General features: G+C 35.8%; 1 protein-coding gene and 1 long non-coding RNA gene across 7 annotated transcripts in view; one reads left to right on the top strand and one right to left on the bottom strand.

Annotated features, from left to right (window-relative positions):
* Positions 1-24,902, top strand: part of RANBP3L (RAN binding protein 3 like) — a 49,620-nt gene extending 24,718 nt beyond the window's left edge. Inside the window, exons 4-15 of one of the 6 annotated variants that reach the window (XM_028169065.2) lie at positions 42-119; positions 1,000-1,074; positions 5,185-5,256; positions 5,595-5,734; positions 8,455-8,558; positions 9,655-9,739; positions 12,292-12,394; positions 12,723-12,853; positions 14,447-14,567; positions 16,186-16,328; positions 19,277-19,466; positions 24,119-24,902. In XM_028169065.2, the coding sequence (XP_028024866.2) occupies positions 42-119; positions 1,000-1,074; positions 5,185-5,256; positions 5,595-5,734; positions 8,455-8,558; positions 9,655-9,739; positions 12,292-12,394; positions 12,723-12,853; positions 14,447-14,567; positions 16,186-16,328; positions 19,277-19,466; positions 24,119-24,141 (1,265 nt within the window). In that variant the 3' untranslated portion in view covers positions 24,142-24,902. The other 5 variants (XM_007192204.2, XM_057540879.1, XM_007192205.2 and 2 more) reach the window with 5 other exon arrangements.
* LOC130707256 (uncharacterized) overlaps positions 1-25,425 on the bottom strand; it is a 37,975-nt gene that overhangs the window by 9,912 nt on the left and 2,638 nt on the right. The window contains exon 2 of the long non-coding RNA XR_009007161.1: positions 18,521-18,626. This is a non-coding gene — a long non-coding RNA (uncharacterized LOC130707256). The remainder of the gene's footprint in view (positions 1-18,520; positions 18,627-25,425) is intronic.

The raw sequence follows: 25,425 nt of genomic DNA, 5'->3' as shown, positions 1-25,425 counted from the left end.
TATTGCAATCAGTTTTACCCTTCACATTGAATTTCTTACAGAATGTAATGATTCTTCAAGAAAGCGTGTCCGGTCTTCATCTTTTACTTTGCATACTACAGATTCTCAGTCCCAAGGAGGTAGGTATAACCTTGACTGTTGAGTGTTCACTGTTATGTTTACTCTGAGTGTGATACTACTGAGGGACTTTTCAAACAGGTAATGTTTAAAAATCTACCCATTGATAGTGTTTATAATATATTGTTGTATGAAAATAGCAGTCTATAAATGAATTGCACAGTGAGTCATTATTTAAAAATTCAATTAATCAACATTGGAAAAAAGACTGAAAGGATATAAACCACAGTGTTGGCAATGGTTATCTTAGGTAATGGGATTACAAGTGATTTGGTTCCCCTGTCCACCCCACCGCCCACCCCCCCCCCCCCGCTCCACCCCCCCCCCCCACCGCTCCACCCCCCCACTCCGACCTTTGTATTTTGCTGTGTTCATAAAGTTTCTGCATTAAGCATGTATTAGCTTTACAATCAGGGGAAACTGCTATTTCCTCCTAAGTAAACATCTACTTAAACAAACAGATGTCTGCTTTTAAAAAACCACTTTATTCTAAGAACTTTATCATATGCTGTGTTTTGAATAAACCATTAACTTAGTTTGCCTCTCTCCTACACTCAAAGCACTCTGGTGACTCCTTTTATGATAGATCACACTGCCTTCTGCTGCGTCATACAGCTATTTATGTATATGTCTGTCTCCTCCACTGAGAGTTCCTTGAGGTCATCTTCATGCCTGATAGAGTGTCTTACACACAATGAACATGTAAATATTTACTGAATTGATATAATTCTCACCAGAGGCACTCTTTATTTTTAACTGATAAAAATACAAAGATTTTTCTAATCTGGTGATAAAGAAAATTTTCCAAAACAGCAAAAATCCAAATCAAAAGAAAAACAAAACCCACTTCCTTATTGACTCCAGTTTGCAATCTGCTTTTAGCATCAACCTTGTCCCAGAAGCGACTAAGATCATCATCCTTCACGGATCTCCCGACCTTCCCCCCTTCTGGGCCAGGTAATAAAGAACTTCTTAGAACCTCAAGCCTGACACTCTGACTTTTCAAAATTCATTCTTATTCATGATGAGCTTTCTTTTTCGGCTACTATAAAACTCTGACATTTTAGTGGCAAATAAAATAGGGGCCTTAGCAAAGTATGCATGGAAGAATACCTTCTGAATTCCAGCCCCACAAGTCTAGACAGTCTATCTGTTTATTTCTGGTAGAAAGTTTAAGCTTGATTACGTTTTTTAGGATTTCATGTTTATGATAGCATTATTTTATGTAAGGTAGCCCTATAAAATGTAGTAACTTGCTTTATTTTCCTTATTATTGTCCATCTGTACAGTTTATAATATATGTAGTACTCAAAATATATAACTATGTGTAGATTCTCAAAGTTTATGCTTTAAATTTATATTCTAAAGTTTAGAATATGATTCCTTTTGAATTTTTCACTAATTAAAGCATTACATCTTTTTATTTGAAATTTGTAATACTTTGCTAAGTAAAACTATTTTATCGTAATAAAATGTTTGAAATGGTTGAAACATGCTCTACATCAAGATTATGATTTGTATTCTTGTATATTTTTGTATCTACTGAACAACCAACTGCCTTTTCCGAGTTAAGCTTACCACAAGAAACAGAAAATACAAGCTATTCACTTCCTTTTAGTGGATTCTACCCAGGAACCACAGAGTTTTCAAACTAATGAATTTATATTCTTATTAACAATTCCAAGCATGACTGAGCAACAATATGGTCAGACACATTTCACATACAGAAAAGATAGGTTCTAGTTCAATAAGCCCCATCTATATCTGCCTGACAAGTTACAGACATTAAGAGGAATAGGGGTCTTATCCCAGAGGATTTGTTTTATTGCATTTGTGCGTAAAGTAAAGGGATGGCTTTAAATTATCTGGATAACTGCTTCAATTCATTTTCTAAAAATCAGACACACATACAAAAAGAATGAATAAAAAACCCACTGATATTACCAAGCACATCCCATTTTATGTTATGCAGAATCTTGGCGCTGTTGGAATGGAGACAAATAGTATAATTTTAAATGGCCCATTCAGTGTTACTTTTCAATAATAAAGATCATAAAAACCATGTAATTGAACTTTGAATTAGAGAAGCTATTCTACCCCAACATTTATAATACCTCGAAGAAGCAATCCTTATTCTTTTCTCATCTCCTTTAATCCAATGCTCAAAGGTTGCTATTTCTGCAATTTGCAACCAAGAGGTGATCTCTTTGAGATGTGTAGTACAGACATACCTCGTTTTATTGAGCTTCACAGGTATTGCATTTTTTACAAATTGAAAGTTGGTGGCAACCATACCTCAAGGAAGTCTATGGGTGCCACTTTTCCAACAGCATTTGCTTGCCTTGTGTCTCTGTGTCATATTTTGGTAATTCTCACAATATTTCAAACATTTTCATTATTATTATACCTGTTATGGTGATCTGTGATCAGTGATCTTAGGTGTTACTATTGTAATAGTAATTTTGGGGGGGGCACTTAAACCATGACCATATAAGTTATGATGGCCAACTTAATAAATGTGTATGTTGACTGCTCCACCAACCAGCCTGCTCCCCCATCCCTCTCCCTATTCTCAGGCCTCCCTATTCCCTGAGATACAGCAATATTGAAATTAGGCCAGTTAATAACCTTATAGTGGCCTCTAAGTGTTTGAGTGAAAGGAAGAGTCACATGTCTCTCACTTTAAATCAAAAGTTAGAAGTGATTAAGTTTAGTGAGAAAGGCATGCCTAAAGCCAAGATAGGCCAAAAACTAGGCCTCTTGCACCAAATGGTTAGCAAATATGTGACTGTGAAGGAAAAGTTCCTGAAGGAAATTGAAAGTGCTACTCCAGTGAACATATGAATGATAAGAAAGTGAAACAGACTTATTAGTGATATGGAGAAAGTTCTAGTGGTCTGGAGAGAAGATCAAACCAGCCACAATATTCCTTCAAGCCAAAGCTTAATCAAGAACAAGGTCCTGACTCTTTTCAGTTCTGTAAAGGCTGAGAGAGTTGAGGAAGCTGCAAAAGAAAAGTCTGAAGCTAGCAGATGTTGGTTCATGAGGTTGAAGGAAAGAAGCCATCTCCATAACATAAATGTGCAAGGTGAAGCAGCAAGTGCTGATGTAGAAGCTGCAGCAAGTTATCCAGAAGATCTAGCTCAGATCATCAATGAAGGTGGCTACGCTAAACAACAGATTTTCAGTGTAGACGAAACAGCCTTATAGTGGAAGAAGATGCCATCTAGGACTTTTCATAGCTAGAGAGGAGAAGTCAATGCCTGGCCTCAAAGTTTCAAAGGACAGGCTGACTCTCTTGTTAGGGGCTAATGCGGCTGGAGACTTTAAATAGAAGCCAGTGCTTATTTAGCATTCTGAAAATTTAGGGCCCTTAAGAATGATGCTAAATCTACTCTGCCTGTGCTCTATAAATGGAACAACAAAGCCTGGATGATGGCACACCTGTTTACAACATGGTTTGCTGAATATTTTAAGCCCACTGTCGTGACCTACTGCTCAGAAAAAGATTCCTTTCAAAATATTACTGTTCAGTGACAATATATCTGGTCACTCAAGAGCTCTGACGGAGATGTAAAACAAGATTAATGTCATTCATGCCTGCTAACACAACATCCACTTTTCACCCCATGGATCAAGGAGTCATTTTGACATTTAAGTCTTATTATTTAAGAAGTACATTTTGTAAGGCTATAGCTGCCATAGATAGTGATTCCTCTGATGGATCTGGACAAAGGCATTTGAAAACCTTCTGGAAAGGATTCACCATTCTAGCTGCCATTAAGAACATTTGTAATTCATGGGAAGAGGTCAAGATACCAACATTCACAGGAGTTTGGAAGAAGTTGATTCCAACCCTCATGGATGATTTTGAGGGGTTCCAGACTTCAGTGGAGGAAATAAGTTCAGATGTGGTGGAAATAGCAAGAGAACTAGAATTAGACGTGGAGCCTGAAGATGTGGCTGAATTGCTGCAATCTGATGATAAAACTTGAACAGATGAGGAGTTGCTTCTCATGGATGAGCAAAGAAAGTGGTTCCCTGCTCATCTAGTCCGGGTGAAGATGCTGCAAAGATTGTTGAAATGACAATAAAGGATTTAGAATAAACTTAGTTGGGGGTTTGAGGGGACTGACTCCAGTGTTGAAAGAAGTGCTGTGAGTAAAATGTTATCAAACAGCATTGCATGCTACAGAGAAATCATTTGTGAAAGGGGAAGTCAACTGATGCTGCAAACTTCATTGCTGTCTTATGTTAAGACATTGCCACGGTCACCCCAGCCTTCAGCAACCACCAGCCTGATCAGTCAGCAGCCATCGACACTGAGGCAAGACCCTCCACCAGCCAAAAGATTATGACTCTCTGAAGGTTCACATGATGGTTAGCATTTTATTAGCAATAAAGTATTTTAAAATTAAGATATATATATTGCTATTGCACATTTAACAGACTACAGTATAGTGTAAACGTAACTTTTATATGCACTGGGAAACCAAAGAATTTGTGTGACTCACTTTATTGTGATACTCATTTTATTGCAGTGGTCTGGATCCCAATCAGCAATATCTCTTTGGTATGCCTATAATTCTATTCTTGCAGCCAAGACCACAGTCTTATCCCATCAATTCACTTCATAGAAAAATGGCCTAGAATAATGGTCATCTTTACTTCTGTCTCCGGGTATCATTAAAGAGTGGGGAAGGGGCAGAATTTGCTAACAGTTTTATAACATTCTATAAGAAATATATATTAATGCACACAGATGGTTCACTACCAATTCAGATTTTATACTCTGTAGAATTTCTCTCAGTACTCAATTTCATGATTCTAAAGAAAACTGTCTATTTCACTTGTGACCTAATTTTCACTTATTTTTCTGAGAGTAAAAAGATTGTAGCGAAACTCATCTTGCCATCACACGTTTTTAGCAGAATCAGTGCTCTCATGAGCGCTGCCTACTACTGTTAGTGCCAACAGCGACATCTACTGGTGAGTTCCGTGCAAGACCGTTAAAACAGTAGAAACTGACAATAGGTTTAAAAATTTTTGTAAACATGTTTTTTACAGTGAAGAAAAACAATGTTTTTATGACATCAACTTTTGTGCAAAGGACTGTTGATATGAACAGTGCAGAACAAGGTATGTAGCTTCTCTTTATTACAAGAACCTCAGAAATTTTGTTTTACCATCCATATCTTAATCTCTCTGTGTGTGTATGGTGGTATGGTGGTTGAGTGACAAAACATGAAGGAAAGCATTTGGTAAGCTAAGTCCCATGATCAAAATGAATAGTTACTGGGTAAAAGGTAGGCAGGAAGAAAGTACTAGGCAGCTCACTGGCTATTTTGACTTTGATTAGTTAACATTAACCCCTCGTTTAATCATGACTTTAGAAAATTAGCATTAAATTAGCAAAAAATAGAGAGGAAAAGTATTTCACCAAAGATATATTGACCCTTTAATTCTGTTCTTTTAAGGTCCTGTGAAACATTCTGAACATGTTCTAAGACCTGCTATCTTGCAGCCACCTCAAACTCAAAAGTGTATAAAAGTAAGAAAATCATTTGGACACGATGTGTTGGAATCCTGCAAGAGTAGAGAAAAAAACAAAAATAAGGTAAGAAAACCTCCTATGGTAGGACTGACCTCAATTCCCCATCCTTCTTTTGGTAGATTGTTGTGGGCCCCCGAATCCGGAATTAGGGGCTGCCTGACCTTTGTTCTGTTGCTGAAGCAGCTACCGGGCTGGAAAAACAGCTGGACAAGATAGCCAAAAGCCCTCAGTAACTTTATTAAACTTGTCCTCTTAAACTAGAGGGTTGCTCCCGAGAACAAGTCTTGTGGTATCTCCTAAGCTGTAAAGCTGAGTCCTGTGCAGTGGGGACCCTTGGGGTCTTGTTCTGGTGCATTGATCCCATGTGAGAATAGGGGAGCAATGCGGTGGCAGGGGCCAGGAGTCAGATGTCAAAAAAAGGAAAGGGATTTTTTTTGTATCTTCAACTGGTGGACATGCTAGCGTGGCTTCCATTCCAGACCCATTTTCATGGAAACAGGAGTAATGAACTACCTCCACAGTGCAATTGGGAGGGCTCGGGAAGCCTCTGGAGACAGAAACAAATTCTCTCTTCCAACTGAATCACTTGCTGTGGGCCTTTATAAGGAGATATTCATTTTACTCAGGCCATGCAGATATGGGCTTGGGGATATTCTGTTGCTATAGTTCTATCTGTGTCTTCCAGAAGCAGACACTTGAGAGGAAGGGAACACAGGATCAATAGGGTGGAATTTGAGAGTTATTCCATCAGTCATTTGTTTCCAGCTAAACTATTGAGGGTTGATCACCTGGTTTTGTTTTTTTTCCCAGACTGAACATGAGGACAGTGACACATGGAAGTGTTAAAATACCAATCATTTAATCAATTCAGTGAAAATAATCCGATTGGTACTAATCCTACCTTTACTGCTATCTAACTGTGTCTGCATTCTTAGACAAAGCACCCAACCTTCTCTTTTTTATCAGCGAAGTAAGGGAGTTGAACTTGGTCAGCATTTGCCATCATTTTTGTATTTCCAAATATTTTTCTTTGTTAAGACATGATTTCATGAGACACATTGTGAATTTTAAAAATCATTTCATCATTTATGCATGATATATGATGTGACTTTTAGGTATAACATATTTTAAATTTCAAATCAGTATTTTATTAAACATTTTCACTTAAATATAATCATCACCATATTACATAAATTCTTTACCTATTTAAGGAGTGATGCATGTTGTTTAATTTGTTTTAAAGTATGTAAGAAAAAGTATGATGTGTTGACTAATTTCTAAAATGTTATTACATTGCTTTTGACTTTGGAATGGCATGTTCTATAAATTATAGATTAAAATTTTTATTGCACATTATATCAAAAGTTGATCAATATTTATTTTTGCCATGATTTTTTGAAATCCTGCATTGCATGTATTTAAAATAAAATTTGTAACAAAATAAAAATAAAGCATAAGATAAATTTTCAGGCTGTTGTTTATAAGCATTTCTTCTTGAATAACTTATTAAGGGCATAAATAGAACTTATTCCTAATAAGTGAAAAGCCTAATTGGATATGCCCATCATTGAATCTTCTCCATTGAATGATGATTTTTGAAGATCTAAAGATCAAACTATATATAAGATGCTATGTCAAATGGATAATTAATAAGAACCTGCTGTATAAAAAAATAAAATTAAATTAAAAAATTAAAAAAATAAGATGCTATGTCAGAATTCTGACAAAATGATATAATTTATAGATCTAGGAAGAATTATCTGTAGGTGAATTTTATAGAACACTTATTTTTATGATCTTTATTAACTTGTATATCAAAATTAGAGCAATTTTCATTCATCCTGTCATTAATTTTGGTCACTTATTGAATATAATTCAAATAATATATGCCTAATAACAACTATCTCAACCAACATAGAGTTAAAAACTACCATTTTGGCTGAGATAAATCATCTGAGTGACTGAGTCATAAGCATGTACTTTGATCTTTGCTAACCAAGGGCACATACTCTCTTGACACATATTTCTCAGCTCTCAAATTCTGTTACAAAGGGAAAAATACTCAAAATTATTTTTATTGATTGATATAAAATTAAAGTGGAAACAGACCCCATTTACCTTTAAAGATAGGAAGTCCCTGCAACATCTTTGAAAATCCCTGGTGGAGGAAGGGATGTGTCCACAAAACACTGAGGACACCAGATTAGATAACTGATAGGGTTCCTTCCAGTTCTAAAACTGCTCACTCCTTCATTTATACATTAATGCAGGTAAGGTGCATATGTATATACACATCAGATGGAGTAACTGATTTAGTTACCAGTCGGAAGTTTCTAGAGGAAGAGATGGAGTTTTCTCTCACCCTGGGTGGCCATGATGGTGAAGCTCTTAGGGTGTTTCCAGGGATTAAATAGTCCTGAGAGATATTTACTAATCTAGAAATGAGAATTAACTCCACTTGGCTAAAGAGGTAAAAGTAACAAAAGGAGGTGGTGAAAGTTCGTGCTCAGTCTCTGGTGTCAGGCAGACCCAGGATCGAATGTCAGTCCCCTTTCCTTGTTGCCCAGGCCTGCCCCCATTATTCAAGCTTGTTAGGTCAGTTTACTTACCTGTAAAATGTGTTTAACAGAAGTACAAAGTGTATAGAGTTGTTCTGAGGAGCATATGAAATAATGTATATAAAATGTTTAGGGTAGTACTTGAACAAGGTAAGTTTTCAACACATTGATATATCTAGTAAGGCAGTTTAAATGAACTTTTTGATGGATTTTTTTTTCTTTCAGATTTCTGAGGAGAACTCCTATTTGCTAAGTGAAAATTTACCAAGTGCCAGAATTTCAGTCCAGCTGTCTACTAACCAGAATTTTTTAGGTCCTGCATCAGTAGGGTAAGTTAGTGATGGGGAAACAGGTGTTCTTTCATTCTTGCTTTCTTTTATCATTATAACCATTTCTGGGAAAAAATTTTCTGACATTGTACAGATAACTTGTTAAGATTTCTGTTTGAAAGGAGATTTTATAAATATACAAATTTAAAATGCTTTTTAAAACATCTCTAATATTTAAATATTATCATATTGATGTTGGATCATCTCTATTGTCTTGTTGACTTGGGTAAGTATGTTTCAAATAGGTACAGCTAAATTTTTATTTAGTTAGGCATTAATTATTGGCTAATAGATTAGCCTTTCCTTGGCATTCTTTCTTTCCCCTCTTTTAAGTTATTTCTGGCATTATTATTTATTAACATAGGTTGGATAGACAACAAAGAAAGCAGTAGAAATATGCAAAATGAAAGTTAATATTTACTAGCATCACCAGTGATGAGGGCATGTTTGATCTGACAGAAGATTACAACTAGCCGTGGACATTCTGGACTCGCGATTAGGGCCCACGCAGGTACCTCAGCCCTTACCTACTGTGCACACTGGGGATGCAATAGAGATCCCGGAGTCCATCTGCCAACAAAGAGAGGGCTGCATGTCTTTGAGTTTCTCATTATGCAAAACACTTAAAACACTAAAAAAAAGTTTCTGGGAGGGAAAAACCAAATTAAACAACTGCACACTCAAGTATAACTGAGAAGATAGATTGGCTTTGCTTTTGCCCTGAGACCTTGGATCGCTAAAAGCATTGGCCAGTTGGGGAAGAGGCGAGTGGAGACTGGAGACTGGAGACGAGTCAGTGCTGGAAAAGCAAAAAGATAAGGGCTGGGCAGCTCCCCTGTTGATCACACAGCCTGTTTGGACTGGTCTTGGCCAGTGCTGTAACAGCTGTCAAATATTTTGAATAGCATCCCTGGAAGTACCTATCTCAATTTTTCCATCATTTCTCATTAACTTCAGATAAACAAAAGTTAGCAGATGTTTTTATGGTTTACATAAATCTATTAAATCATCTGATTATTTCATGTGCTAACATTTAAAATGGCTATATTCATTGCTACTGTATTTAAAATAGCAAATGCTTATTTCTTTTCCTTAGATGTCAACCAAATGAAGATAAGTATTCTTTTAAAAGCTGCAGTTCTGATTTCGTTTTTGGAGAAAACATGGTAGAAAGAGTTTTGGTAAGATTTTGGCAAATGTTTCTATTATTTTATAGAGAGCTGTCACTTCAAATTTCTGAAGGCAAATTAATTAAGACAATGTTAAATTGGAGCATACTTTTTAACTCCTGAGTTCAAAGGCACATTTCCTATCTTTAACTGGAAAGGTTCTCCTGGGAAGCAAGTTCTGGTTGTTAAAATAATAGACAAGAACCACAGAGGAAGGGAATTGTATAATTATAACATTATTACTGATAAGAAATATTAAATACTTCTTTGACTTGCATTAAACCAGAGGTACCCAAGGAAATCCCAGAACTGTCTGCAATAGTTAGATAAACTCAACTGGTCATGATATTTTAATACAGTTTTTCAATAGCATTTTTTATAACAAGATGCATTTAAAATCATTTGCCAAATTTTTCTCATTAACCACAACTTTCCCCTTCAAGCTTTTACACTGAAAAGCATTATTATAACTTTTTTTGCTAGCTGTAAGAGGAAACTCATAGCCTTTTACTTGCCTAGGAGAATGTACTTGCCAAGTGGAACCCCCTGATTATTATTACCATCATCCTTAATTAATACTGAGCGTCCTCCTACGTGAGGCAGTTGCTGCTCTGTCCTCCATAGGGCACGTTTCTAAAACAGAGCATGATCTACTGTGGGGAATTATACAGCCAAGTGGAAGCTGTGCAGCAAATGTGCCCATGGTTTTATCTGGTCCAACACATCTTTATACTCTTTCCACTTTCACCCAGACCAGAATCTTGGCTGAGACAAGACAAGGAAGCTAGCTTGTCTCAGAGCTATTAGTTACGTGAAGAATCCCACGGAGGATGTACAGATTTTAAAACCTGTGCAAGGGCTCAGAATAACAAAAGGACCACCAACTCATGAGGCCTGTTTATTCCAAGATTTTAAGGGCTTTCACAAATCAGTTACTTTTAAGATCTAGCTTATTCTACACCTGCCTCAGGCTTAACCCCAGTTCCAAGAGAAGTATCACAGCTTCTCAGCTTTGAGGCACCCTTCTGCCACTCCCAAGATGAAGGTCAGCTCCAGCAATCCTAGAGCTGTTGACCCACACCTTTGGATCTGAACCAGAATGGACCAACTTCCAGGCAATATATTTAGGCACATTTATTCTAGATTAGTCACAGCTTCTGTAAGATGTCATAGACACAAATAAAATACTCTTCAAACCTCATGGGATCAACTTTAACATTCAACTCATTTAACAGACATGGATTGTGTTCTTATGATATATAAAGCATTGGCATTGGTCTCAAGTTTGGTGGCATATTACAAGCATCTGGTGAGCCTTCAGAGGACTTCTTATGCCTGGTCATCGCCCCTAACGAATTAGATCTGGATCTCCGTGGGTGAGGCCAGGTGTCAGGTGATTTGAATATACAGCCAGGATTGAAAACCACCTGGGTAAGTGGTTATGCAAAGCTAAAGAAGACCCTGTCCTCTAGAGACGTTTATAGTCCAGTAAGGGGAAAGAGAGAGATACCTATACAAATGAACTACAGTGGGAATTATAGATTTGGTGTGAGGAGGTAGGTACCTGTGTGCATTTCCTATGGGCACTTCAACTTTGACTTACAAAGGAACCTGAGCTTCCTGTCTCCTTAAGCTGATAACATGCTAGGATAGCAGGAGCTGTAGAGATCACCTGTGTTTGTCCTCTAGCTAATCCTGTAATCCTGTGGCTGTGTGATTTGGGGGCCAGGATGCCCTCCTGATTTGTTTGCTGACCATGTGCTTTTAGAGTAAGTCATTAAACTTTCTGTGCTTTAGTTTCTGTTTTCTTAAAATGGAAATAGTTACACCCATCTCTACAAATTTTAACAGATTATCTTGATGTCCAGTTAAATAATGTGAAAGAATCTTGAATTAGTAAGGGAAAAGATATAAACCTAAGTTCTGAAGTATTGTCCAATTCTCCCTGTTCTGCAGGGATCTATGCAGGGGGCTGTACAGGAGGTTATAAATGGCATGGAAATTACTTGGTCTCTTTTCACACAGGCATTGATTACAACAGATGTGCGAATCCCCAGGTACGCAGCCTTAAAAAGTGATTGTTGGCAAAAATTGTCTTAGAGGAAAAGTTAGGATTCCTTCTGTAGTGATGATCTGAGACAGCTAGTGGGTTTTTTGGATAACTTTTTAATTTTTTAGATGAACTGGATAGAAAGAGTGGATTGTTGGGAATACTGAAATACCTTGAAAAAGTGACAACAGTTGCACCTCCTTCTAGGCATCAGGTTAGTGTGGTGGTAGCACGGAACAGCTGCTACCTCCTTTGGGGTCTCGAAAAGCTTCCCCATTGCCCCTGGAACTAGATGCCACCTGAAGTAGGCTGGTGGTAACTAGATTGTTTCCTGAGATCAGAACCAAGGTCTTCTAATAATGGGGAGGAATTCTCTGTTCAGCACAAAAGGAGCCCAAAACAAAAACAGAGCTTTTGGGTTTGTTTGCCACCCTGAGAAGAACAAAAGTATCTCTTGGCTTACTGCAAATATATGGGGATAAAATTAAGTAATACATCTTTTTCCCCCACTTAGGGTACTCAAAAACTCACTCAGCCTCAACTTGAAAATGATTCATACATCAAGGAAAAACCATTCAAATTCACTTTAAAATTTCCTATCAACTCTCCAAACTCAAGTAAGAATTATTTCATTTGTAAAACATCTGATTCAACTGGTGTATTTCCTGTTTTTCCATGTCATTTGTTTAATATCTATAAAATACAAAAACAATAGCCCAGTGTTTTAAAATGTTTGGTGAAGATTAAAGCATATAAACATGATATATAAGCTTTAATAATTGTCTGACTTAATGATATGGGAGATCGTTAAAGAGATCTGCCTCAACTCAACACTCATCGTTATAAAAAGCTAAGGCTACATGCCTGTTAACAGGGGCAAGAAAGAACTTTCACAGTAGGGAAAATGGGGCGTTTTATGTGTTCTTTCCCCCTATTTTCTCTCAGGAACAGGCTCCTTTAAGAATATACCCCTAACTGAATCAGCTGCTGCTTTCTCTTCTAAACCATCACCAAAATGTTTGCTGGAGAAAATTGATGTCATAACCGGGGAGGAGACAGAACACAGTGTGTTAAAGGTCTGTGCATCATGTATTGCTCTTCCTGGCCGCACCTCCATGTGTGGAATAAGCTATCCTTAGCAGAGACAGCTTGAAAAATAAAGGCAGAAGTATACTTTTCAGAAAGACTGAGCTGCTTAAATAAAAATGTTACAGGCTTCCAAGGATTAAACCAATATTTTGGTTTATTCTTACATTTGTATGTGTAATTTGCAGGAAAATGGATTGCTGTCTTTACAACCATGCCCGTTAGTCCCTTAGAAAGAAGACAACCAAGGACCCTGTCTTAAAACAACCTATGTTTTACACTTTTCATGTCAGCTTTTATAATTTGTTGTTATTATATGATTTAAAATTCTATTTACACTGAAAGTTAAAAATGCAGATAAGATTAATTGATTTCAGGTCAAGATAATAAAAAGGTTTTTTGTTTTCCTTTAAAAGTTCCTTTTTTTAAATTGAAGTAGAGCTGATTTACAATGTTGTGTTAATTTCTGCTGCACAGCAAAGTGACTCAGTTATACATACATATACATATATATGCATTCTTTTTTAGATTCTTTTTCATTGTGGTTTATCTCAGAATATTGAATATAGCTCCCTGTGGTATGCAGTAGGACCTTGTTGTTTATCCTAAAGGTGCTTTTAAATAAGTTTTGAATTTCACATGAATCAAGAATTTCACAGATGTAGTATATAGTATCACACCTAGGATTCAAATGTTGAGTGGTATAGCTGTCAATCTAGGCATACAAAATGTAATTACTACAACTTAATCATTTTCAACAAAGCACAGATTTCCCTTAGCCTTTCTCCATCTGCTTTATCCCAAACTCTCTTCATTCCTATTTTCTTCCCCTTTGATCTACTGATACACTTACTGTACAAGTGTGTCTCACAGCATAACTCTCAGATCAGATTAATCCCAGATTCACTGAAGTAATCACTAGGGGTGAGGCCCTGACATGCTATATTTTTAACGGGTCATCTAGGTAATTCTTGTACATAGCAGTATTTGAAAACCACTGGTAAGCATTAAATTATAGTATGGTACTCTGTGGTATCACATGCTAGTTCGGATGCTGTATTTGTTAAAATTTTTAAAGCGTACAAATAATTCCATGATTCCTTAACTTTCAGATAAATTACATGATTCAAATAACATTGTTTAATCTAAAAGTTGGTATATATAGATATACTGTTAAGTGAAAAAGAAAGATGCAGAAAGTATTTATGGTATTCTACCATTTATAGAAAAAATAGGAGAAAAATATATACATATTAGCATGTATATACATACAAATATCTCTAGAAGGATAAACAAAATATTAGCAACAGTGATTACCTGTTGTAGGTGGTGAAAACTGGTAGATGGGGAACTAGTGTTGGTGGGGTCACTTTTCACTTTGTACATCTTTTTGCTTTTTAATGTTTGAACTATTCAAAAACTGTATTGTTTTAGAAGCTAAGTAAAATTTTAAAGCTGGTTTAGAAATCATTAACAAAGGTTATTCTGGTAAAATATCAGACAAATAAAAGTGTTATAGCATAGGAAAGAAATCACTTTGAAAAATTTTCTATATTTTGACATTTTAAAAAATTGTCCTTTAGATCAACTGCAAGCTTTTTATATTCAACAAAACAACACAGTCCTGGATTGAAAGGGGCAGAGGAGCTTTGAGACTGAATGACACAGCAAGCAGTGATTGTGGAACATTCCAGTCAAGACTAAGTAAGGAATCATTTTGTAAAGCGAGTCAGTATTTCTCAGGGCAATTTTTCCAACATAAGTACACATCATTTTCTGGAGATGTGTTATGTGTCAATAAATTAGACTGCTGTCAATAAATTAAACAATATTATTTTTAATGTACTATAGGAGCTTCCTATTTAAAGTAGGCTCTGATGTCAGACTATACAGGTTCTAGTTCTGGCTCCATCACTAACTGGTGACCTTGGACAAACTACTTAATCTCCTTCTGCCCCAGTTGCATCAGTTTAACATGGAGATAATAGAAGTCCATGACTTAGTGAGTGTGAGAATTCAGTGAGATAAGGCACGTAAAGCACCTATGACCGAGCCCAGCACACACCTAAATAGTAATCTCATTATTATTTAAAGGAATGTGATGAATTTATTTTTGAAGTGGAATAGTTTTTCTAAAAGAGAATATTTGCCCTGTAATTTATTCTTGGCATCCTAAACACAGTGTGTGGGTTGGGATGAAAGGTCAATATCCAAGTAAATAAATGTGTGTGGTTATTGAATCCTGCAGGCAGAGTGTTGGTCAGAATTTGGTCAGCCAAACCAAAAGCCTGAGGAGGTTTCTGGCATCCAAAAGACACACTGGGCATTGTTCACAGGTCCAAACTGAAAGTAAGCACAGGCAGAGATGTGGGCAGGGGTGAATGCGTTTACTGGTCAGGATCGGGTGGTCAAATCTTGTGGAGGAGACCACAAGTAGAAGCTGGTAAATGGATATTTGGTGAGTTTCAGATATCAAGCTCAAGAAGTGAGTAAGGAATAGAATTCAGACTAAGAGAGTAGGAGCACTGGCAAACAGGTTTCTAAATAACCTGACTATCATTCCCAAGGCAGGTATTAGCTGTTTTCTACTCTGGTTTAATTTCACTCCTTCCACTACTTGCCAAAATAATGCACAAAACAACTTTTCTTTTAATTATACAGGTAATACATGTCCATTACAGAAGTCGGAAAATATGGATCGACCAGAAGAAAAAAAATTAAATTACTCATAGGCCTATGTTCCTGTAGTAGCTAGTTTCTGTCAACAAAATATATTCTTGAGGACTTCGTATACAATACGTTGAAAAATTTGTGATAAATGGTGTTTATATTACTTTGTAACCTGATTTTTTCTTTTGCATAGTATACCATGGTCACCTTTCTACATTAATAATTATCTTTCTTTAGTATTCTTAATGAGTTCATAATATCCTCAATAGCTGTACCATCATTTATTTAACTAATTCCATTTTTTGAATGCTTAAAGTTTTCGTTTCAGTTTTCTCCACTGTAAACAATTCTTGGGTAAATATTCTTCAGACCATTATGTCCTCAAAGGAATTCTAAAATTTAACCATTTTTTAATATTATAGTAAAAAAATATAGCATTTTTAGCATTTAAGCTAAAAAAAAGTCCTCCAACATAATAAAGCCCAATTTGGAAACCAAATTATAATCTAGTCCATTAAATTACAATTTAGTAGTGAAAACAGAGTCTGAAAAACAACTACCAGATTTATTTGCTTTCCTAAATGGCAAATTCCTCTGAAAGGCTAAGGAATCAACTGTTCTAAAGTCTGATAAATTCACCTTCCCATTTTAGTTATGCGCAATCAAGGCAGCCTGAGGCTGATTCTCAATAGTAAACTCTGGGCTCAAATGGAGATTCAAAAAGCAAACCACAAAAATTTACGAATAACAGCTACTGATTTAGAAGACTATAACATCAAAGTGTTTTTAATTCAGGTAAGTGACAAATTTCAGTGATAGAGGTTTATCCTACTATATTTATAGATCTCTGCAGTCACTTATTTGTTTTTTTCATTTTATTAAAATAACATATACCATTGGCAAAAAATCAGCCATTTATTATGGTTGTTTACAGTATAATATAAGACCTAAATTTTGCATGAAATTTAGAGATTAACAACAATTTAAAGCAGTCAATTGGTACTGGTCCCAAGACATTTGTATTGGTATATGCTGTCAAACCCCTACATTTTTCTTTACTATTAAAATTATGTCAACAATCTTACTAAATTCCAGAGAGACTACTGTCAGGATTGGCTCCTAGGAGGCCAGCAGAATCCACACCCTGATGCTTACACTGCGTGCTGAAATTGAGGCTTTGAAATCACTGGAAAGGAACCAGTGAGAAATGGAAAAACACAGGGCTAGCAAGTTAAAACAACCAGTCCAATAGCAAATTCCAATTCTGGATATGAGTCAGTCTCCAAGGTAACAGGATGGGAGCACAGCTTTAGCTGTTCTGGCAGCAGGAATGCTTGACCTCAAATACAAGATCCAGGCAAAAGAGACAGAGCTGACATGAATCAGGCGAGAAAAAAGGCTGGATTTCCTCCATAGGCCGAGTCTCAGAAGACTTGAGAAGACTGAATATCTAAGTGACTCAGGTAGAAGATGACAATACAAGTAAATTGGCTTCCATATAATAATGAAAAAAAAAAAGTTGGCAAGAGCCCACTGATGAAAAACCAAAGGTTTTATTAACCACCAGTAAGTGCACTGTTAGGTATAAGTGATGTTGAGTGTTAAAATCTTAGCGTAAGATGTCTAAACTCTGTTTACCATTTAGCGAGATAATACTGGATACTCTGCTAGGCCAGATGCCCCTGTCTTTGAGTGGGTAAAGCAGCCTGTCTGAGATTGAGACTATGATTAGATTCGATTAGATTTAACTATGACTAGATTCTGTTGCTCAATATCTGGCCCATGCTGACTTTTTAAACTGTAGGATAATTTTTGGAGATTAGCAAACAAAATGCAATAAAAATCACCCAAAATTCCACTCCCAGAGATGGTCACTATTAACATTTTGGTCTTATACTATATTTTAGCATATACATGTATGTGTGGGTATATATATACATGTGTACCATACTGTACATACAGCATGACTTTCAGGCAAGTTATTTAGCCCTCCTAAACCTGATTTTACTCATCTGCCAATGGAAGACAATAATCATATACTTTATAAAGTGATTGAGAAGATTAAATAGCTAACATTTGATTGTGAAATACACATATGTAACCTTTTCACTTATCAATGAAAATGAGTTTTCTGTTATTAAATAGTAGTTCATTCTTCAAGAATTCTTTTATAGGTGAAAATAAATTCTGTTCTATTATGTACCATAATTTATTCCATTAATCCCATTTTGTTAAATACTTAGGCAATTTACTGTGTTCATTATTATAAATTCTGCAAGGAATTCTCTATGTACATACATGTTAATTCTCTTGGGAAAAGGTTTTGACTTGTCTTGACACATTTATCTCCAGAAAGACTGAGCCAGTTTTCAACCTCACCAGCATTTTCTTATGGTACTTCCTGGAAATTTTTTTTAAGCGTTGCAAATTTGTTGTCCAAGAAAATATATATTATTGTGCTTTTACTTCTTGTTCTGAATTTCTTGAATGAAAACATCTGAATGAATTTGGCTATATATATTATATATACACTAGTGAAAGGCATATGTAAAATTTAATGTAAAAAAGTCAAGGCAGCAGAACTGTATTTATATTTCAATTACATACATTTTCAATATTTGTTATTAATTAACCTACTGAAGAAAAATTACACCCTTGTACTTAATATAAAAATTAAATTGGTCAAGAGTCAACAAATATTTACTCAACACCTGCTATGTAATATCTAACAATATGAGAAATAAAAATATTTTATTTAATGTGTATTTTTTTCCCTAAAAATAATTAAGGCAACTTAATAACATACAAAAGAAAAACCATATTTTAAGACCCTTCTCCCCAAAAGTTGGCATGTAGTTGATTCAACCCTCAGTTCTTGGTTTTGAAATATTTGGTAGCTCTCTGAAGGATTAGCAAAGAGAAAAATTTTCCCAGATTTTCTTTGAAATTGTGAAAAGATACAAAAATGTAAGCCACTGACATGTTACCTTAAAGAGCACTGACTTTGACGACAAAAACGAAGTCCCAGCCAATCTGTCAACTAGCTGTTTAAATGCAGACAAGCTGTGCCTTTCTGAGCCATAATTTTCTCATCTGTAACGGGAAGAGGAAACAAGTATTTACTGAATACCTGCACTATGTGCTTTTGCTAACATAAATGGAATAAATAACCTAAACTTTTATTATAAGGATTGAAAAAATAAAAGGATATTATAACAGCAAATGTTATACCAATGTTATTGTTACCATCATTTTTTATATTAATAGCAACTGTAAAAATAGAAAAGTACTGAAAGCAAGGACTTCTGATGTGTTTATGGTACAACATCATAGACTATTCGAATGAGCTCTGCTTTTCTACAGAGCTATGCAGCTTGCAGGGATGTCTAAGCAAGTGATGTAAAGGAAATGAAAGTCTTTTTCCCCCAACCCTAAAATTTTCTACAGTATAACACAGTGAAGGAAGGATGGTCTTAAACAAATTCAAATAGAAAATGTAAATCACAAAATTTCATTTTCTCAGTTTAAAATGCACAAATTGGGACCTCATAAAATTATCTGCTCTGGGATTCAATTTGGTTCAAGATGAATTGGCTCTTTACCCTTTAGTTTCTAGGACTATTTATATTCTAGATTTATGTCATATAATTCCTTCCTTATTAATAGTGAAAGGTTACAAATGTGTAAAGTGTGGCTATTATTAAGTTACTTATATTCTTAACAACTTAATTTTCCTCTTACAGGCCAGTGCCAAAGATACAGGAAGTATGCATGCAGCAATACATCACCGTCTTGTTGCACTTCGAAGCTTCTATAAGCAGAAAGATGCAAATCAAGCTGAAAGCCAGTCAGAAACAGTCCTCCAACAATTTAACTGTGATAGCTGTGATGAGGATGAGGATGATTTTACCCAAGTTACTAAAACTAGATCAGGTAAAGAACTTTTCTTTTGTTAGTTCAGAGGTTTAAGAAAGACATCTTATTCACAACCCTTTTATATGAAACAGATTTTTAAAAAGTGGAACTTTTCTGTTCAAAGTGGACAGGGGTTAGAGCCCTAGATGTTTGGATCTGAGACGTGGGTTTGAAAATCACTGTCTTCTGCCTGTGGCCTTCATTGGGATTTCACCAGAAGTCAGCCTTATTGTAATACCTGCACATCATTTGCATATACATTTCATAAAAGACCATGTTTACAATGTAAAGTATTAATTGCTACACTGAAACTAACCAATTATTAATATTTCTCTTCACTTGTTCTCATTCTCCTATTATTGGCCATAATAGAAGAAATTATAAATACTCGTAATGGAACCAGCAGGCAAATCTGGCTTATTCCCTTTTTGGAATTTGACTGTTTTATTTTCAAAGACCTTCTTTACCTAGGGCAAAAGGCGCTACTTCTTTTATTACATCCGGATTCATGAATTGAACAAGGTTGCAGTGGAACCACTGGTTAATGGATTTTTAGGTTTTAGTGCTAGTCCTGATGAGTGAATTTAAAACTAAAATTCATCATTATTTTTGGAGAAAACCATTGTCAAGGAAATAATAAGCCCAGCTTTGTGGGTTTTTAAAATAATTTTTATTGGAGTATCGTTGCTTTACAATGTTGTGTTAGTTTCTACTGTACAGCAAAGTGAATCAGCTATATGTATATATATATATCCCCTCTTTTTTGGATTTCCTTCCCATTTAGGTCACTATGGAGCGCTAAGTAGAGTTCCCTGAGCTATACAGTAGGTTTTTGTTAGTTATGTATTTTATACATAGTATCAATAGTGTATATACGTCAATCCCAATCTCCCAATTCATCCCACCCCCCTTTCCCCCCTTGGTGTCCATACATTTGTTCTCTACATCTGTGTCTCTATTTCTGTTTTGCAAGTAAGATCATCTATACCATTTTTATAGATTCCACATATATGCGTTAATATATGATATTTATTTTTCTCTTTCTGACTTAACTTCACTCTGTATGACAGTCTCTAGCTCTATCCACATCTCTGCAAATGACCCAATTTTGTTCCTTTTTATGGCTGAGTAATCCAGCTTTTTTATACAGATGTAGCTATTCCAATAAGTCATCCAAGTATTTTCAGTAATATTTTCATTTAGCCCTGAATTCCACTCTACGGAGGACTGACAAAGGACTTACAAAAATAGTGTGTTAGCAGGTATTTTCCCGATTTTTAATCATTTTAAATCTTAAAGCTATTTTAATCATACATAATTTAAGAATCTATCAAACAACATGTGCAGAACTTGATGAAATAGCTTCCTTGGCCTAATACTAAAAATGTAATCAAGAGGAAAAATGCACAAAACATGCAGAGCAGGATCATAAACTGCTAGACTCAGTGAGCCAGAGAACTAAGCGAATATGATTTTTCTTGTTACTGTTAAACAAGAGGTTTAACTTTTCTAAAATGTATGAAATGTATAAATAAAAATTATTATAATGTTTATATTGTCACAATAAAATGGGATCTATTAGAAAATGGGTTGGTATCCATTAAAAATGTTAACTTGCAGGGCTTCCCTGGTGGCGCAGTGGTTAAGAATCCACCTGCCAATGCAGGGCACACGGGTTCGAGTCCTGGTCTGGGAAGATCCCACATACCGCGGAGCAACTAAGCCCGAGCATCACAACTACTGAAGCCCGCGCGCCTAGAGCCTGTGCTCCACAACAAGAGAAGCCACCGCGCGAGCCGCAACAAAGGAGCCTGCCTGCCACAACTAAGACCAGGCGCAACCAAATAAGTAAATAAAAATACTAAAAAAAAAAAAAAAAGAGAAGCCACCGCAATGAGAAGCCCACACACCACAACAAAGAGTAGCCCCCGCTCACCGCAACTAGAGAAGAAAAGCTCGCGCACAGCAACGAAGACCCAACACAGCCAATATTAAATAAATAAAATAAATAATTTAAAAAAAAATGGTAACTTGCAGTTAGGATTAAATGGCAAAGTATTTCATCAACAAATGACACGTTTATGAATAGAATCTATATTCTACCATATTCCATTTTAGGAAAGGGGTGATATGCAACTACCTTCATACAAAATGAGAAACAATGGAAATAAGGCCAAGTAAATGCCAATCTTATGAACCCATCCTCTCCCCTCCTTACTTAGTACTTTCTCTAGGAAGTGTTGCACACAAATGCTAAATGTTATGGAAGCAATAAAATGTCTGACTTTTTAAACTTTGTTGCCCAGGAATCAAGGAAAGGTTTAATTATCTGAAAATGTCACATTTAAAATTAGGAACATTTCCAAACGTTACTTAAAAATATGCAGATTCTCTGCCTGCTAATGCAGGGCACACGGGTTCGAGCCCTGGTCTGGGAGGATCCCACATGCCGCGGAGCAACTGGGCCCGTGAGCCACAACTACTGAGCCTGCGCATCTGGAGCCTGTGCTCTGCAACAAGAGAGGCCACGATAGTGAGAGGCCCCCGCACCACGATGAAGAGTGGCCCCTGCTTGCCGCAACTAGAGAAAGCCCTAGCACAGAAACGAAGACCCAACATAGCAATCAATCAATAAATAAAAAACAAAACAAAAAAAAACAACTACCATATAAAAAAAATGCAGATTCTATATATATTTTATTTCCTTGCTAGTAAGCGTATTCATGAGTATTCATGTTCAGTTGTATTCAATATTAAACCTAACTGAATACAATATTGTATAATAAATTATTTTAAATTTATATCACAGATTCTTCTAGGTGGACCCACAAACAGTCGGTTGCCTGCTCATGAGTGCTACCTACTATAACCATGACAACATCTACAAAAAGATCACCTTACTGAAAAAATCTAAGCCATCCTAATAACTAAATGAGAAGATCCTATTCATTCCTGGAACAGTTTTTATAGAAAAGTCCAAGAAATATAATTTGTTGCAATTAAAATGTTTCTATGTGTAGTATAATAATTCTGAGGTTTTATATTTTGATTATTGTGGAGAAAATGACAGAATTTAAGAAACACATGGTCTTTGGAAGTTCAAAATTTTTCATTTTTGAAGAAGTTAATTTAGAATAAGATTTGGTAACTAATTTGGACTGTTCATCACATTGATGGATACAATAGTTAAAATTATAAATTGCTGGATTTGATAAATATCTAAGATATTTATTTTTTCAGTCATATATTGTCTGGCCATAAAACAAATATTTTACAAAACTTCCAGAGTCATTTCTTTGAAAAATATTATAACTGCATGGTAACACGTTATTAAATCATGTTTTTCTTCTGGGAAATGTGTATTTTCATTTAACCTTTGGACTTCCTAATTCTATAATATTATATATTCATGGTATGAATTCCTTTAAAGAGAATATCTGTTCTTGCACTTGTATCTATCGCACCTTGTATATGCTTGACTCACGGTCAGTATCCAATATTTGTTGAAGGAATGAACAAAATACATTACCTATGTATCAAAACAGTAACTATACAAAAAGTGAAATATGTTAACTTGTTCTTTGCTTTATTTATGTAATTAAATTGCCATTAATATTCTAGTAGGTGAGGCTGTTCAGAGACCTTTTATAGCCAAATGACTTTTTTTCTTAAATGCCATTATTAAGGTAAAACACAGTAATTTCAACAATTGTGCAACAGAATTTTGATGTTCCTCTTTTGAGATTTGTTTCAGAGACACTTCAGGAGTTACACAAGAAAATTAGTCTCAGTACTTACAGACATATTTCAGTTTTCAATCCAGTATGACCACCCCGTGGCTTCAAAATGACTTTTGATTGTGACCCCTATACAATCCCCCTATTAGAGGCATCTTAATGTGCTCAGGCTGCCATAACAAAATACCACAAATTGGGTGGCTTAAACAACAGAAATTTATTTCTCTCAGTTTTGGAGGCTGGGAAGTCTAAAATCAAGATGCTGGCAAGGTTGGTTTCATTCTGAGGCCTCTTCTCTTGGCTTTTAGGGGCCACCACCTCACTGTGTGCTCACATGACCTCTTTCTTGTAGGAGCACGGGGAGGCAGTAGGGAGAAAAAGAGAGCAGGTTCTCTGGTGTCTCTTTTTTATAAGGACATTAATCCCATCAGACCAGGGCCCTCATAACCTCATCTAGCCCTAATTACCTCCCAAAGCCCCATCTCCAAATACCATCACATTGTGGGGTAGGCTTCAACATATGAATTTTGGGAGAACATAAACATCCAGTCCATAATGAGGAATAATTCACAGTACAAAATGATTTCTGAAAATGTTCTCAACAGTGACAACATATTTGGGATAAGAGTATAGCTTCATTTCTACTTTGAAGAACAATATTCACATGGAAGTATACATGTGAATACATATTTTTAAAAAGTTACGTTGCTTTATTATAGTATATACCATAGATAATAGTAAAAGCAATTATATGTATGCATTTATTGTCAAATCTAATGCTTGAAAGTTTAGCATATGAAAGTTGAATTACTCTTTTAGACTACAATTTAGCCAGTATGTTATAATTGATGCAAGTTTTGCTCTTTCCCTATCACTAACTATAATAGTAAAATTTAGCTACTAACAGTATCTAACTTTCATTAATTCTTCTAGTGACTCCAGAAGAAATACAGTAAATAAAATCCTTTACTTCTAAATTAAGCAATGACTCAGGAAGTGGAGAAGAAAAGTTAATGTAAGAGAGGAAGAGAGAAAAGGTTGAGAGAAGGAAAAGAAAAAAAACAGTAAAGAAGAGCTCTAACATGAAAGGAAGAATAAAAAGAATGGAAAATCAGAAATTTTAAGTGTTTTCTTTTTAATTCTAAAAGAGTGACTCTGATGCAGAACAAACTAGGAGGAAAATTTTCATTAGAAGCGTAATATAAACAGGGAGACATTTGGAGAAGATATTAAAGAATTGGTTCTCTTATAAGATCTTAGCTGATATGGGAACATTGGGATTATGCTAAATTGTTAAAGTAAAGCAGAGAAACAGAGATTTTCCTTATCTTCCTGACATGTTCATTCTTGACCCCTCTTTAGTTGTGGAGATGAATTTTCTCAATGCCTCATTTTACTTAAGGATTATGACATGGCTACTAACAGCAGAAACATGATATTTAGCTTATGACTTTCAACCCATTTCCACTCTGCTATTCCTTCTTATACTCTTTATGCATATATTTAGTAATATTTTGGGGGGTAATAGAAATAGAAACATCTTATAGTTTCTCCGTGTCCTGTATCTTCATCTAGCCTTCTCCTTTTTGGCTTTTCTATATCCTTTGTCCCCCCCTTTAATGTGAAGTGATCAATCATATAATGACATTCATTTTCACAAGTTACTAGGTGGGTGATTTCAAAGCATACGTCTTCTTCCATAGAAGCTGCTTTTTAAAATAAATTTATTTATTTATTTATTTATGGCTGCATTGGGTCTTCATTGCTGCGCGCGGGCTTTCTCTAGTTGCGCGAGCAGGGGCTACTTTCCGTTGCGGTGTGTGGGCTTCTCATTGCAGTGGCTTCTCTTGTTGCAGAGCTCAGGCTCTAGATGCATGGGCTTCAGTAGTTGTGGCACGTGGGCTCAGCAGTTGTGGCTCACGGGCTCTAGAGCGCAGGCTCAGTAGTTGTGGTGCACGGGCTTAGTTGCTCCGCGGCATGTGGGATCTTCCCAGACCAGGGCTCAAACCTGTGTCCCCTACATTGACAGGTGGATTCTTAACCACTGTGCCACCAGGGAAGTCCCAGAAGCTGCTTTTATTAAAAGTTACTTGGATAAATATTCCCCCAATACACAAGATATATTTAATATGATATCCGATTATATATTATAATCTAAACATTCTTTTCTATCAACAGTACTTTTATACCAAGTTATTCAGCTTAATTGTAAACCAGCAAAATGTTCTCTCTTAAAACAT

This window comes from Balaenoptera acutorostrata, chromosome 2 (assembly GCF_949987535.1).
Source record: "Balaenoptera acutorostrata chromosome 2, mBalAcu1.1, whole genome shotgun sequence".
Classification (NCBI taxonomy): Eukaryota; Metazoa; Chordata; class Mammalia; order Artiodactyla; family Balaenopteridae; genus Balaenoptera; species Balaenoptera acutorostrata.
The sequence above is the reverse complement of the archived record's forward strand: the minus strand, read 5'-3'. Positions and strand labels throughout refer to the sequence as shown.